Genomic DNA, 14,270 nt, shown 5'->3' on the forward strand with positions numbered 1-14,270 from the left:
ATGTCGCGGCCGGCCGGGCGCGCCGCGCTGCTGCCGCTGCCGCTGCTGCTGCTGCTGGGGCTGCCCGCGCTCCTGCCGGCGCGGCCCCGCTACGAGCCCACCTGGGGCTCGCTGGACGCCCGGCCGCTGCCCGCCTGGTTTGACGAGGCGAAGTTCGGCGTCTTCATCCACTGGGGCGTGTTCTCGGTGCCCAGCTTCGGCAGCGAGTGGTTCTGGTGAGCTGCGGCGAGCGGTGTCCCGTGGCACCGGAACAGCCGCCGCGGACGGGCCGTACCGGCGGTCCGAGGGGTTTGCTCGGCAAGCAGCTCCTAGGGCAGGCGGGGATGCGTGTGTGTCCCCCTCGTACAGCGGAGGTTTGGGTTAGAGCTCCTCTGCAAGCTGACCCTGAAGCTCAGGTGTGTGGGAAGAGGTGTGTGCCCACCCAAGGCCACGGACTCCGTGGCGCCTTTGGGAAGGAAGCAGAGTTGGATGTGCTTCGGGTGTGTCTGACTATCTGCTTGCTCAGACCTAAAACTTGGGAATACCTTGACTGACGGCACTAAATTAAGGAGAGATCTTGCGGAGCTGAGAGATGTGATTTGCTGCTGGTGAAAGAGGTGGTTGGTTGAGCGGCAGGACTACCTTGAGGGGATGGATGAAGGGGTTCTCCCCTGTGGGAGCAGGCGTTGAGGATCTCCCAGCCCCTGGAGCAGCCTGGTATTGCTGCTGGAGCACTGTGGGGAGCGCAGGTGCCCATTGCTGCCCTTGCTTAGCAAGCAGCCTGCTGTTTTCTTGTGTATATTTTGTGCTGTTGATGGTTTTCTTCTCTTTTATTATTACTGTATTCAAGACTGCTTTCCACTTAAGAGAGTCCAAGGCTCTGATCCTTTAAGTAATTTTAGTTCAGAGGCTCAGTAAAACCTTTGTTTTGTGAGTGTTCACTGTTTCAGGCCTTTTGGCTGTAAGCAGATTTCTGCTGTCATCTTTCCACACTCTACCAAGTACTTCCTGTGTGACTTCAAGTGAGTCACATTATCATTTAAAATATGAAGATAACAGCAGCTCTGTGGCAGAGCTGTGGTGAACCTTAAATGCAATATTCACAAAACAAACCAACATAGATCTAAACAAACAACTGTTTTCTGACAATATTTGTTTTGTTCAGAGTTATATTCAAGGATTTCAGCAGTTTTTTAAGGTAGACTCCATTTACTAATAAATTACTTTTGTGGGGGATGACAGAGCTAGGTTTGGGTTCAAGCTTTAATCTGAGTGCTGTCGTCTGATAGTGGTGCACAGATTCAGGATCAAGCGTTTGATCTTCGTTTTTGTTCTAAAAAGATCCCAAAACTCTCTAATGTAGTTGATGAAGTTGCTTTCTATATTCCTGGAGTCTCCCATCCTTAGGCATGTGTGGGTGTAGAGCTGCTTCAGGCCTTCTAGCAGCATGTGCAGTCAGACGACTGAGATCCTGTGTTAGCAGCTGCATGGCCTTGGAAAGGATGTTTCTAGAATCTAATCATGTCAGCGTGGAAGTGCTCATGTTAGCAAACCATGTGACAAAGGAAGAGAAGCAAGGATGTTACCCTGTTTATTTATGCAATTACATACTTTGAAATCAGAGGTTGTTTGGTTGGAGGGGGTTGTTTGTTTGTTTGTGGTTTGTTATTTTGCCTTTTCCTCATATTCCCTCCCCTCTTCAAACATTTAGATTCTGACCTTTAGATTCTGCAGTTATTCCTTAACTATCTGTTTTCATGTATGTTCTTGCTAGAAAAGGATCTTTGCTGCTTGGTTTCATTCATAGAAAGGTGAATGCTTCCAGACCCTTTTCTCTGTATATATTAGCAGTCACATGGTATGTTGCTGTTAGAAGGCGTCCAGCAATAAGGCTGTTCATGCAGTAAGGACTGCTGTGTGCTGTTTCCGAAGCTCCTCCTTCATTGCTCGGTAGGGAAGGGATCAGGTTGAAAATAAATATTGCTCTATTGGTGATTTATCATCTCTGCTTATGAAGAGGGCGAGACCAATGTTGAACACAGAGCAGAGCTCCAAACCCTGCTATGGACTAGCCCAGTTGGAATAGAGACAATATCAGCTTATTTTACCTTCTAGTTGCTAAATCCAAGTGCATTGGAAGGTAGATGTGTGCCTGCATGTTAGAGCCTGTGACAGAGGTGCATTTTTAAGTGATTGGCGGGTTTTTGTTGTAGGACATGGCTTCTAGTAGGGTGCCTTTTGTTCAGAGCCTCACCTGTGCAGTGGCTGTAGTGTACTGGTCACAGCTCTGTCCTGCCCGGGGACTGTGGGCATCTGGTCAATCAACTGCATTTGGTTTAAAAGACTTGGGACTGTCAGAAAGGTGAAGCTGCTGGTCCACATGTTTGTAGGTGGCAGGAATTGCAATGTGGGTGGCAGAGCAGAGGTGCCTGATGGCTGAGGTGTGAGACTTGAGGAGGATGAGTCATATTTTTTCAGAAAAAGGGCATTTCTCATGTCACCTGGGCTGCTTACACGGACTTTCTGCACGTGCTCTCTAGTATAGTTTTGGGATTTGGATACTAAGACTGTCATTTTTCCATTCTCAAAGTGTAGCTGCTTTTTTCATTGCTTCAAATGAAATCCTGGGACCTTTCCAAAGTGGAGTGCTTCAAAGATGTAGAGCATGAACAAATAGGATAGAGAAAAGCAAATCTTTGGTAATTAATACTGTTCTGGAGCAATTTTGTCCCATTGCTAGTGTCGTGTACTTCAGTACGTCTGCCTCTCAGTGTTAACTCAAATAGGAGCTGATGATTTCAAGTCTCTTTGCCTGAAAATACATTAGCAGACGTGTTTTGTCCTGTATTTTTTAGGTGGTACTGGCAGAAGGAAAAGAGAGAGCCCTATGTGAAATTCATGGAGGCCAATTACCCACCTGGCTTCAGTTATGAAGATTTTGGGCCACTGTTTACAGCAGAATTCTTTGATCCCAACCAGTGGGCAGATATTCTGAAGGCTTCAGGTGCAAAATACGTTGTCTTAACTTCAAAACATCATGAAGGTAAGTGGAAGCTTTGTGAATGTTAGTAACTGTTGCATTTCTGTCAACAGAATTAAAAAGCAGGTGACTTTCCTGCTTGCTAAGATAGATGTGGAAAGAAAGCCAGGCAGGCTTACCTGTCCCACTGCAGCCAAAGAGGAAAAAAAACACCCAAGAAATGTGCAGTTGTTTTCCTGACTCTTACACGGAAGCTGAGGTCATGGAGCTTGCATAGGAGGAACAATAAATTGTGCCACTGTTTTCTTGCTGTAGGTAAGACAGGCTGAAGTGGTGGTGGCAGCTGAGCTTCCTGCAGTAGCCATAGTGCAATTTATTGCTGAAAGAACCATAAAAGTGAATTCTGCACTCTTTAACATATGGGGAGCTGCTGTATGCAGGCAGTTAATGAGCTCTGTAGGTTTCTGCAAGGAATTTAGGGGTATGTTTTGGGAGTCAGCTTCAGAGTTAGGAAGGTTCACAAGGTATAGCTTTTCCTGATGTAGCTCATAGAAACGAAAACCTTGAACTGGGTCTGTAGCTTTACAGGCACAACTGATTTTTAGCACTGTAGTTGTAAGATGCTTTGCAGAGAAAAGTAAAGAAAAAGAAAGTGGCTGGAAGGAAATACAGTATCAAATAAAGTATAAAATACTAAGATGCAATATGACAAGTACAGCTAATGAATGTTTTTGGTCTTTGGGGAGATGTGGGTTCAAGACTGGCAACTTGTGACTTGTAAATTTTTATCTCAGCTCTGATACACATAAATTTTTATCTTGATGATGCTCGTGGTGAAATTCCCAAGAATCTTCAAAAGAATCATGATTCATTTAGTCTGTCCTGTAGCCTTGGGCATGAATTTTTAGCTTGTCAGTCTAGTCGATACAATTGCATATATTCAGTTCACAAAAATATCCCAAGATTTATTAGGCAGTGAGTCTAAAGCAGTTTGAAGGTGAGAGTGGAGCTTGTCTGGCACTGGTCTGAGTCTGCAGTGCAGTGTTATTTTAAGTGCTTGTGCTAGGATTGCTGGATGTCTGAAATGTCAAATCTCTCCTGACTCATGATATTAATGTTGATATTTTGAAATCTGTTTCAGGAGTTTTTGCACTCTGCTTATAGACATGCACTGAGTAGTTGATTGAGCTGCTATAAATACCGAGACAAATGAAAAGTGAACATTTGCATAAGATAGAAACAGAAGAGAGAAGAGCCTTTGAATGCAAATAATAGCTTGTGCTTGCCGCAGCTGAGAAAGAGTTTTGTCTTCCATTTGTTGTGTATTTACAGTTCACATTGATACTTTCTGCAAAAGTGTATATGCCTAAAAAGCTGCTGTATTTTTGGTTAATTTCATAGAATTATAGAATGGTTTGTGTTGGAAGGGGCCTTAAAGATCATCTAGTAAATGGAATGAAGTCAATAACTAAAGAGAGGGAATAATTATCCTAAGCAGTACAGAACTGGTTAGGACATATGTATGTATAAAAAAATACGTAAACATATCTACCATGGTATTCTGATGTTATGACTATTATAATCTGTTTATGCACAATGATAGGCACAGTTCATATCAATAACAATAACAATATTATTACAAATATAATTTTTATTATTTTTTGCAATGTACTTCCAAACCACTTTCCAGAAAGAGGAACTGTAACTTCCCCTCTTCTTCTTCTCTTTCTTATCCTTTCAATTTTCTCTTTTCAGGCTTTACTTTGTGGGGGTCCAAATATTCTTGGAACTGGAATGCTGTTGATGTGGGACCGAAACGGGATCTTGTTGCTGAACTAGCAGCATCTGTTAGAAACAGGACTGACTTGCATTTTGGGTTATACCATTCCCTGTTTGAATGGTTTAATCCTCTCTTCCTTGAGGATGCCAGCAATGTCTTCAAGACAAGAAAGTTTCCAACCAGTAAATCATTACCAGAACTCTATGAAATTGTGACCAAGTACCAGCCAGAAATAATTTGGTCTGATGGGAATGGAAATGCTCCAGATACTTACTGGAACAGCACTGGTTTCTTGGCTTGGCTGTATAATGACAGGTACCTAATGATGCTGCCTTAGCACCTTGTCTAAAATTCTGCTGTCTATTTTGTTTCACTTTCTGTTTATTTTATGGAACTTGTTACCTCTACTTTAGAGGACTTAACAAAATATTCATTTTCCTGAAATACAGAATCCAGATCCTCCCTAGAATTATCAAAGCTTGCTTTAGGAAAAAACTGTTTCATATTTTTGAAACACATTTGCAAATTAATCCATTAAGATGGTGTTGGCTACTCTACCTAATCACAGCCTTCCCTATATATTTGTTGCTGCACAGAAGCACAATAGATGGACAATTTGAGAATATGGGTACATTGTTTTCATTGTAGAATGAACATCTGGCAGTGGATGTGAAATGCAGGCTGTTTTCTGGCAGAGCTCCTATAAAAGTCAAGCATATTTCCTTAAGAAATGCTGATCTGGACCTTTTACTAGGAAAGGATGAGAACAGGGTTCCTGACATCGCACTTAATCTATAAATGAGTAGTACAGAAGTCATCCAAAATGTTAGTGTCTGGGAGGGGTGTGTGTGGGAAGGGTTTACGCTTGCTGCGACTGCACTTTATAGAATAAAAATAATAAAATTTGTCTGTTTCCAGCCCAGTCCGGGACACAGTTGTAACCAATGACCGCTGGGGAGTTGGCAGCATCTGTACCCACGGCGGCTTCTACACCTGCAGTGACCGGTACAACCCCGGCCACCTCCTGCCTCACAAGTGGGAGAACTGTATGACCATTGACAGGAGGTCGTGGGGGTACCGCAGGGACGCGCAGCTCAGTGACTACCTCACCATCGAGGACTTGGTGAAGGTACAGTGGGGCAGAGGAGTTTACAGAAGTTACTAAGGGAAAGGTTTATCTAGTAGAAATTTGGTGAGTTTCTTAGAAGCCGTTTCCCCTGTGAGTAACTGGCCAAGGACTGATCTGGACAGTCTCATAATTACCTTTTCCACTGAGTTTTTCTGGTAACTGCATCTCTAAGCTGATGAGAATCAAACAGTTGCAGTTTCACAGCTCCTGGTTAGGAATGGCTGATTGAAGGCTACATCTTTTCCCCGTTACAGCTAGAAACAATTTATGACTCAATAGTCATTTTACCTCGTAGCAAGAAACTTTCGGTAGACACACAGGTAAACACTAGCAGACGCAGACAGCTGGTCTTAGTACAATACTGATTTCCTTTGCTAGTCTAAGGTACTAAAAAAGATTTGAAGCTTAGGAAAACTGAATGAAAGAAAGATGATCAGCCTTTCAGAAAAATGCTTTTAATTGCAAAACTCAGCTAGTGAGGGGGAGATTGATTGTTATTGTTGCTTAATCTAAATCTGTTTCTAGTACTGTCCTTGCAAAAAGACAATTACAAATTGAAGTAACTTTTCAGAGGCAGAAGTTATTGAATTAATTCAGCAGCTTGTTTCCAGCTGTGTTTCTCAGACTTGTGCATCTCAGTCCATGATCTCTGGAGGGCAGTGTGGACATGGACACAAATTTTACAAGACTCTGTAGAAGGCTTCCTTGTGTTTTACAGATGTCTCTGTAAAATAGGGAGAGCATCAAACAGAGGAAGAACAGAGGAAGTTGCTTCTCTAAGCTTCAGTAAAGATGAAGTGGCAACTATTAGCCTTATTCTCCTCTGGTGCAGAGAAATCATCTGTCCATTCTATCAGTAAAACCCTCATGACATTCTTGCAGAAGTCAAAATGTTAAAAATGTGTAGGATCTGATTCTAATGTACATTCAGCCAGATATACTGGGGCAAGAACATATTTTGGGCTTTTTTTCTGATGTAACACTTGTCATCAGAGCTTTGTTTTACAGGAGCTTAAATTTTGTTTAGACTATTGGGATGACCCCCGTAAGTCTCAACATGCAGCAGTAACGTAACTCATTTGGTTCATCGTTCTGAAGCAGCATGGCAGACTTTGGAAAGTACTTCAGATGTGTGATTTCATTAGTCGTAATCGTATGCTCTGTGTGTTGAAAAACATTTCAGCAACTCGTCGAAACAGTGTCCTGTGGGGGAAATCTCTTGATGAATATCGGGCCCACTCACGACGGTCGCATCGCTGTTATATTCGAGGAGCGCCTGAGGCAGATGGGTGCTTGGCTGGAGGTCAATGGACAGGCCATCTATGGAACGAAACCATGGAGAGCACAGAACGACTCGGTCACACCAGAAGTGTGGTAAGGGTACTGAATCAGAATGTAAGCTGTGTAAAGCAGCACCAATGTATGTGAAACTTTGAAGTTCTTAATGACTTGGTGCTACAGAAGTCACCATCTTAGTTTGTATGTGGTGAAGAAATTAATCCCTCTGTCAGTTTAAGTAACTGCACACAGAAGCGTGTATAAAGCTGTAGGTAGAGACTGTAGTTTTGGGATGATGCTGAGGCTGAAGGGAAGGCTGCAAACATTTCTTTAGTGATCTTGTGCTTCTTAGTATGGTTGGCAACAGAAACAAAGAATATACAAATCTGGAAATATAAAATTGCTATGAAGTGTTTATCTGTAGAAAGGAATACTTGATGTCACTTGATGTTTAAAGAGAAAAAAGGGAGAGGAAGAAACTAGAAACCAGTCTAGCATATTCTACATTTTTTTAAGGAAAAAACGCATGGGAAAATAATAGCAATTGCTTGGTCACTAAATACAGCCAGTCTCTGGACTCCCCCCTGCCTTTGTGACTTGTAGCTGCTGTAATGCCTTAATGATCCATCAGGGTTTTGGTCTTGTCCCTCTTCTCTGTCTCAGTGGGCATTTTTACTCCTGTTCCCAGTAAAATTTGGCCATCTGGCTTTAGCCGGGAGATGCTGAACTGCTGACTGTTTAGTAAAATCATTTTCAAGAGCAATAGAAAGTTGTAACTAAATGAAGAAAGGAGGGATGCATGTTTTGAGAGTATGCTACAAGATTTCCAATGAAAATAGTGCAGATAGTATATGCTGAAAATAAATATTTTCAAAAACTAGCTAAGCAAGGTGGAAGCTCTATTGTTGTACATACTTGTTAAATTTTTTTAGTCTGTATGTTGTTGTATAGATGTGAATTAGCATGTTTTTCTGAATATAACCTAAAATTCTCTGTTAAGGATTCCCCTTCTCCTTCCTATATGGCTGAGCAGCAGAGAGTTACATGTGTACTAAAGTTACTACAGATGTTTGCCTCTGAATTCAGTTAATAGTTTCCATTACCTCTAGTTTGTTGGAACACAGGAGCAGTACTTTATTAAAGGATATAAATCATCTGAAAAGATGGTTATGTGTGTGAAAATGGAACTAATGCTGACTTTTCAAATCCATTTTTCCAATCTCGAAACACTCTTATGTATCACTTCAGAAAATTTACATGGAAAAACTGACATGCATTTCTGTTCCCCATTTCCAACCAGGTACACTTTCAGCCCTAAAGAAGGGACAGTCAATGCTGTCTTCCTTAACTGGCCAGTTTCTGGGATTCTGGAACTTGGTGAGCCACAGGCTAAGCTTGGAGAAACACAGGTAAAAGACAGCACACACACATATATGTACCCTTGCCTCTAGGATTTGTCATGTACCATCATGTTTATTTAATTTCTGGCATCTTTGGGAATGCATAGCTCTTAGCACAGAGTGCATTGGAAGAGACCCAGCAGAATATTTGTTTTAGTTCTCAGACCTCCTGCTCATAGTGCTTCCAGTGGGATGCTGCTTCTCCAACTAACAAAGTTAGACTGAGATGTTGCTGGGATATGTTTTAGCTTGCAAGCTGAGAATCATGAAGAGGCCAAGTAGCAGGGAAAAAATGCACTGCTTCTCCTGTTTCACATGTAGACTCTAACTTGGCAAGACTTCGCTTTATAAGTAGCTGTCCTCACTTTGGTGACTTTGGTGATATTGGAGTTGCTGTAACGGTGCAGTTGTTTCAAGTTAAATTAGCCTTGCACAAAGGGAATGCAGACAGAGGTTTTTGTTGGCCAGGGAGGGTAAAAAGTAAGTCAGTGTGACTCTAGATGTGCATCTTATACCAAGTGGAGGTCAGAAATTGAGGACACTGATGCCACACCTACTCTGGAAAGAAGTGTAGCCCAATGGAAGCAGAAGTTGGTATCAACTCTGTGCATTTAAGAGGAGATTCACTTTGGCTTAGCTCTGTTCTGGTCTCATGCACTTCATGTCCATTAGCTGATGAAATGCATTAGGGCTGCTTCTGGTCTAGTTCCATATAAAAATAGTGTGATAGGTGCCAAGATAACTCTGTGATAAGGAAGAAAAAGTCATTTCAGAAGTAATGGAAATGCATCTTGACTTTTGGAGAGGCAGCTAGACTCTATGTGCACAAGAGAGTACTGTTGCTCAGTGGCAGAGACTGGTCTTCAGCTGCTCCAGCGTGTCACCAGCTGCCTAAGAAGAAGAGTCACCATAAACCCATTTGTGTGATTTTAGTGGGAGGGGGTTATTCAGGTCAGCTCTTCTGAGATACCTGGCTGCACCCTGTAAGAAACAGTGATGCTCATTTGAGACTACAAGTTCCACTATGGGAAACATGCATTTCAGAAATAGGTGATACAAAGCTCTGTACTGTAGCACCTAGATCCCTGCTTAGACCTAAATCCCATCCCAAATACTTCTGAAAGGTGCTTGTTTGCCTTCTACAGCCCTAAGTACTTCTCAAGACGCAACATGACTAGCTTTATTACTTGCACTTCCATATCTACTTTGCTAGTATTTTTCCATTACCTTTAATAATTATCACTCATTTGGTTGGTAAGTGGCATTAAAAGGTAATTGGTTAGAAAGGTAGCTATAGATCGATATTTATTTTGTCAATATTGCAATTATATGCACTTTGAAAAGGCATTGTTCTAATTATAGTGTATGTTTCTATCTTAGGTAAAGCTGGCTGGCTACAAGGAACTGCTGAAATGGGTTGCACTGGGAGAAAAGGGACTGATTATAGCTCTACCTCAATTAACTCCGAAGCAATTGCCATGCCAGTGGGGCTGGACTTTACAACTGACTGCCATAAAATGAGCCATACTCTGCTGGAGCCCCAGCTAGCAGGGAATGCGGATGCTTTGCTGTTTCTCATCACTGGTTTTGAACTTAATTACCTGTAAAAACAATAAATTCACTTTTTTTTAATAAAAGGTAGGCTGTTATTAAGGAATGGAACAAACTTCACATGAAGTCTACCATGAGATAGTTGATCCTCTGCATATATTTTTGTTTCTCTGAAGTAGTGTGAAAAACTGAGCAGCTACCTTGACCTCTCTACTTGTTTTAGTCAGGTACTGGCCAAGCTCAAGCACACCCTCTTTAATGCAAAAACTCCAACTTCCACAAAACTGCACAGTAAAAGGTGAGTTTTGGAGAAAAGGATAAACTGTTTCCAGCTGTGTACAGCAACTGGTAGCCAGTAGTTTCAGCATAGTAGGGTAACATTGGGAAGAACAGGTCCATAAGGGTTCAGAATTCATCACACATGCATGGAGGTAATGCATATGTACATCATCATTTCTCATCATGGAAGTCACTCATTTCACATGTTCCTACACTTGAGTGGATAATTCTATCCATTACTTGGACATAGGTAAACTGGGAAGGTTTTTTTTCCGTTTTGTATAATTTTACATGGGTAAAGCTTGACTTTTGTTTACAGCCGTTGTTTTTACACAGTTACCAGGGTGCCTTATGTGGACTGTAAAACAAAACATATACTTCAACAATTTAACTGTTGAAAAAAAGAGAAATAATCAGGAGTTGCTAGGGATCTTCAACTTTGGAAATGTTTCAATTTGGATGCAGTCTACCCTCTGCTTAAAATGTTGTCTTTCTGCCAAACTCACCATGTGTCAATTTCTAGGGATAGACACACAATGTGAAGTTTGCAAAGAGGAGGAGATAAAGGACAACAAAAGGCATTAATTGTTTCTGCTTCAGTGTAGAGATTGAAGGTTTATTTTTCCTGAGTAATGTCGCTGAGTGCAAAATTATTACTGTGTAAGTTAAATTTATTCTTTCAGCGATGTCAGAATTTTGAGTGGTGTGCCAAATTTGGTTATTCCCTTTCTTGCTAGTAATGTTAATACACGCACAAGTTTTACATTAAAATATTTTATTACAATACAGACAATTGGGCTCAAAATTAATACAAATTAAGATAAAATATTTACAAGGTAATGTGTACAGTGTAGCTGTTTGAACAGCATAAACAAGAGAACATCTGAAAACCCACATTCCTTTAGCATTAAGTAACAGAGAGCATGCCCCCAGCTCATTCAAGAGGAGCGTGCATCTGTTGGCAAGGCCTTCTGAAGAACAAGAGGCTTTGGAATAATGTTTGTAAAGTTAAGTGAAAAAGATTTTCTTCATAAAAAGAAAAATTTGAGGGGAGAAGAAGCAAAAAGCATTACTTCATTCTGCTACTCTGTGCTATTCTTAGATCACTATCATTAGTTCTTTCCAAAACTTACACACTCCAGGGCAAACAAATGTTTTTTTTAGTAACCTGCTGTAATACTGCCACCAGCTGCCTTTTAGATGCAATAAAAATAATCAAATTAAATACGGAGGAATTTAACCACTTTTTTTAATAGAAAAGTCTTTACATACAATGATTCTTTCAACAAGAATATTTTTAATGGGCGCTTGAAACATAATTCTATTAGAACAAATGTGGGCTTACTCCCACTTTCCTCGGAGTGTTCTTTCTGCTGGTCTGCCACTCCTACACCATTATAAAATTAACCCAAGTCTCATCAGTAGTTGCAAGGGATTTGTTATAAATACACCGTCTATTCCTAAAAGTGTGCGAGTCATTTCTCCAGTTGCTGAGGGGTACTAAAAGCTTCATAAACATTAGCAGCAAAATCTTTCACTTGTTCCATCATCAACAGGTCCTGGAAGAAATGTAAAAAATAAATTTGCTTAATTGAACACATCCAGTGCCATTCTGGTTTTGCTGCAGTACAGAATTTGTCGTGAGAAAAACACCTGATGCCTCCACAGAGACGTTACTCAAATTTCTTGCTTTAGAAAGGTTTTTGGGCAGAACTGCAAGTTGAACCAAGTCAAGAGACCTGTCTGTGCATCTACACAGTTCAGCAGAAGGAAGAAGTTCTAGAAAAACAGCAAATTTTTCAAAGATATAAATGTACAAAAATTTTTTTATGCCAATTGTTTCAGATTTTTTAAAAGCCAGTGAAAGTAAAGAGAATGCATTTATTAAAAAGAAATATACAATATTAATTTCAAAATTTTACTTGGAATATTGTAAATAAGGAAGATTCTTACCTGAACAAAGTGACTGGGTGTTTCACTGCATACTGAATGGATCTGCCCATTTACTATTGGAATTATCTTGGCTAAAGGAAGACTGACACTGGAAAGACTAGAAAAAACAAAAAAAATATTGACCTAGACCTGCTCTGACATTGGTAAAACCACTAAACTGTGATTATTAGAATTCTAAGTAATTACTACTTAAAAAGTAAGAATTTCCAGACCGCAAACTAAAATGTACAGATGAAAGGGGTTTTTTTCCCTGTCAAGCCTTTCATTTAATATAGAGGAGTACCAAAGCTAATTTCAGTTGGTCTTCTTATTATACAGAGTTTCATACTTTCTTCTCACACAAGTGAATTATGGTTTAGCCAGAGTCTTTACGTGTGTGTGTATGCAGACAGCTGATAGAGGTGCCTGGGAATATGTAGAAAATCCTGAGTGTTACTATATTTTATCAGCATACCAGCAAAGAACTTAGAGCTCTGTGGGTGCTTTGGCTCCCTGTATTTGGAGGGTCACGGCAATGCCCACCCAGCTTCCTTGATAACCAGAGTAAGTGACAGAGGCTGGGACACACAGGGCCCGTGAGCTGCAGGGGAAGGCTCTTCCTCCTGGCCTCACAGGGAGGTACAGCAGCACATGTGCCAGTAGTCGCCACCAGTGGGATAAACCCTGCCTAACCCCAAAGGCAGTCTGCCAGTACAGTGTTCGGGCAAAAAGTGGAACGTAAGGTTATCTGATTTCTACTTCTAGATCTGCAAGTAATGGTGGGAAAGATACCTCACCTATACTCTTGCATGTTTCTTTCCACACATGAAATCCTCCTAGCTGTCTGCCTGAACAAAACATGGGGAATGCACTGATTCTTGAAGAGCAAGAAGCAGAATATTACTTTCAGCATGAGAGCTTCAAGAAGGCAGGAAAATTGATAGGCTTTCTGGAATTCACTATGAACACAAAACACTAGTGACATGAGAACCACAACAGAAGGAAATATTTACCTATTTACAGAGCCATTCTGAGAGAGGTCCTTTTCAGTAGGTCTAAAAAATTCTGCCATATTGTCCAGCAGTCGACTGAATCCTCTGTTTAAACATGTGCCCAAAACCGTACTGAAGTCTGGACTGAAAAATAAAGAATAATAATGATGATGATAATAATAACAATAATAATAATAATTATTGGGTTTTATTTTTTCCAACTAAAAAACCTTGCAAGTATTCAGTGACTCAGATATGCCTCCCCTCAGGGAGAATGTATGACCCAGACAAATGCCATTAGTATTGTCACCTCACCAAAGACCAGCTCCTTCAACAACCCAAACTCTACCCTAAAACCGAGATAAGTCTAAAGCATTCCTCACTTCTATTTCTTACAGAGTTATAACATAGAAGGGATTTACCCTTAAAATGCCCCAGATCCCTAGCAGCTAAATGGTAAGAATAGTTTGGCATTTGTCTCAATTCCCTCATATCCTGTGTTTATTATAGAAACCTCACTTTGATAGCTCTCTCTGGTAAAAGGACACATACAACCACTCTCAAAACCACGCACTAAAAAGAAATTCCAATAAGCCAATACTAGTGTTCACTTTATCAAATCAAGTAAATTCAATAAAATTACTCTCAATTTATCCTACTTTGGCAGAAAAGAAGTACTCTTCTGTTCCTGCACGACTACAGAACAGGTGAGGAAGAGATAAGAGGTCTGACTGGGAAGAACATCCTAGTTTATCTCATTAAGGCAGGATTATTTCTTCTAAATAAGTTTCAGAGCTCCCAAATTTTGAAAATCCCAGCCTACAATTAGTAATGTAGTAATTAAACTTTTACATTAGAATGTAAAAATTTAATGCAAAACGCTCACATTTCACAAATGAAAAGCTGACAACTTCTTATATGAAAGTAATTGTCTTACATAAACAATAGTTGTGAGGAGTTTAATGTGAAT

At 40.7% G+C, this 14,270-nt stretch overlaps 2 protein-coding genes across 4 annotated transcripts in view; one reads left to right on the top strand and one right to left on the bottom strand.

Annotated features, from left to right (window-relative positions):
- On the top strand, window positions 1-11,938 carry FUCA2 (alpha-L-fucosidase 2). Of its 3 annotated transcripts, none has more exons than XM_050316860.1 (7): window positions 1-215; window positions 2,835-3,022; window positions 4,715-5,054; window positions 5,658-5,868; window positions 7,052-7,242; window positions 8,447-8,555; window positions 9,927-11,938. In XM_050316860.1, exons 1-7 carry the CDS (start codon window positions 1-3, stop codon window positions 10,065-10,067), a joined length of 1,395 nt encoding a protein of 464 aa, XP_050172817.1. In that variant the 3' UTR covers window positions 10,068-11,938. The 3 variants fall into 3 exon arrangements, with proteins under 3 accessions (XP_050172817.1, XP_050172819.1, XP_050172818.1); XM_050316862.1 differs by lacking the exon at window positions 1-215 and adding an exon at window positions 250-395; XM_050316861.1 differs by lacking the exon at window positions 1-215 and adding an exon at window positions 845-1,790.
- PEX3 (peroxisomal biogenesis factor 3) overlaps window positions 11,135-14,270 on the bottom strand; it is a 20,098-nt gene continuing 16,962 nt past the window's right edge. The window contains exons 10-12 of the mRNA XM_050316864.1: window positions 13,322-13,444; window positions 12,330-12,426; window positions 11,135-11,935 (exon numbers count right to left, since the gene is read on the bottom strand). Coding sequence (XP_050172821.1) covers window positions 11,852-11,935; window positions 12,330-12,426; window positions 13,322-13,444 — 304 coding nt within the window. The 3' untranslated portion in view covers window positions 11,135-11,851. The remainder of the gene's footprint in view (window positions 11,936-12,329; window positions 12,427-13,321; window positions 13,445-14,270) is intronic.

The sequence above is a fragment of the Myiozetetes cayanensis genome, unplaced genomic scaffold (assembly GCF_022539395.1).
Source record: "Myiozetetes cayanensis isolate MyiCay16 unplaced genomic scaffold, myiCay2020 scf2-11, whole genome shotgun sequence".
Classification (NCBI taxonomy): Eukaryota; Metazoa; Chordata; class Aves; order Passeriformes; family Tyrannidae; genus Myiozetetes; species Myiozetetes cayanensis.

Excerpts from the sequence above, each read along its gene's own strand:
- FUCA2 (XM_050316860.1), top strand. The coding sequence starts at position 1 with ATGTCGCGGCCGGCCGGGCGCGCCGCGCTGCTGCCGCTGCCGCTGCTG. Across the intron at positions 216-2,834 it reads TTCGGCAGCGAGTGGTTCTG|GTGGTACTGGCAGAAGGAAA; the intron begins GTGAGCTGCGGC and ends TGTATTTTTTAG. Across the intron at positions 7,243-8,446 it reads TCGGTCACACCAGAAGTGTG|GTACACTTTCAGCCCTAAAG; the intron begins GTAAGGGTACTG and ends ATTTCCAACCAG.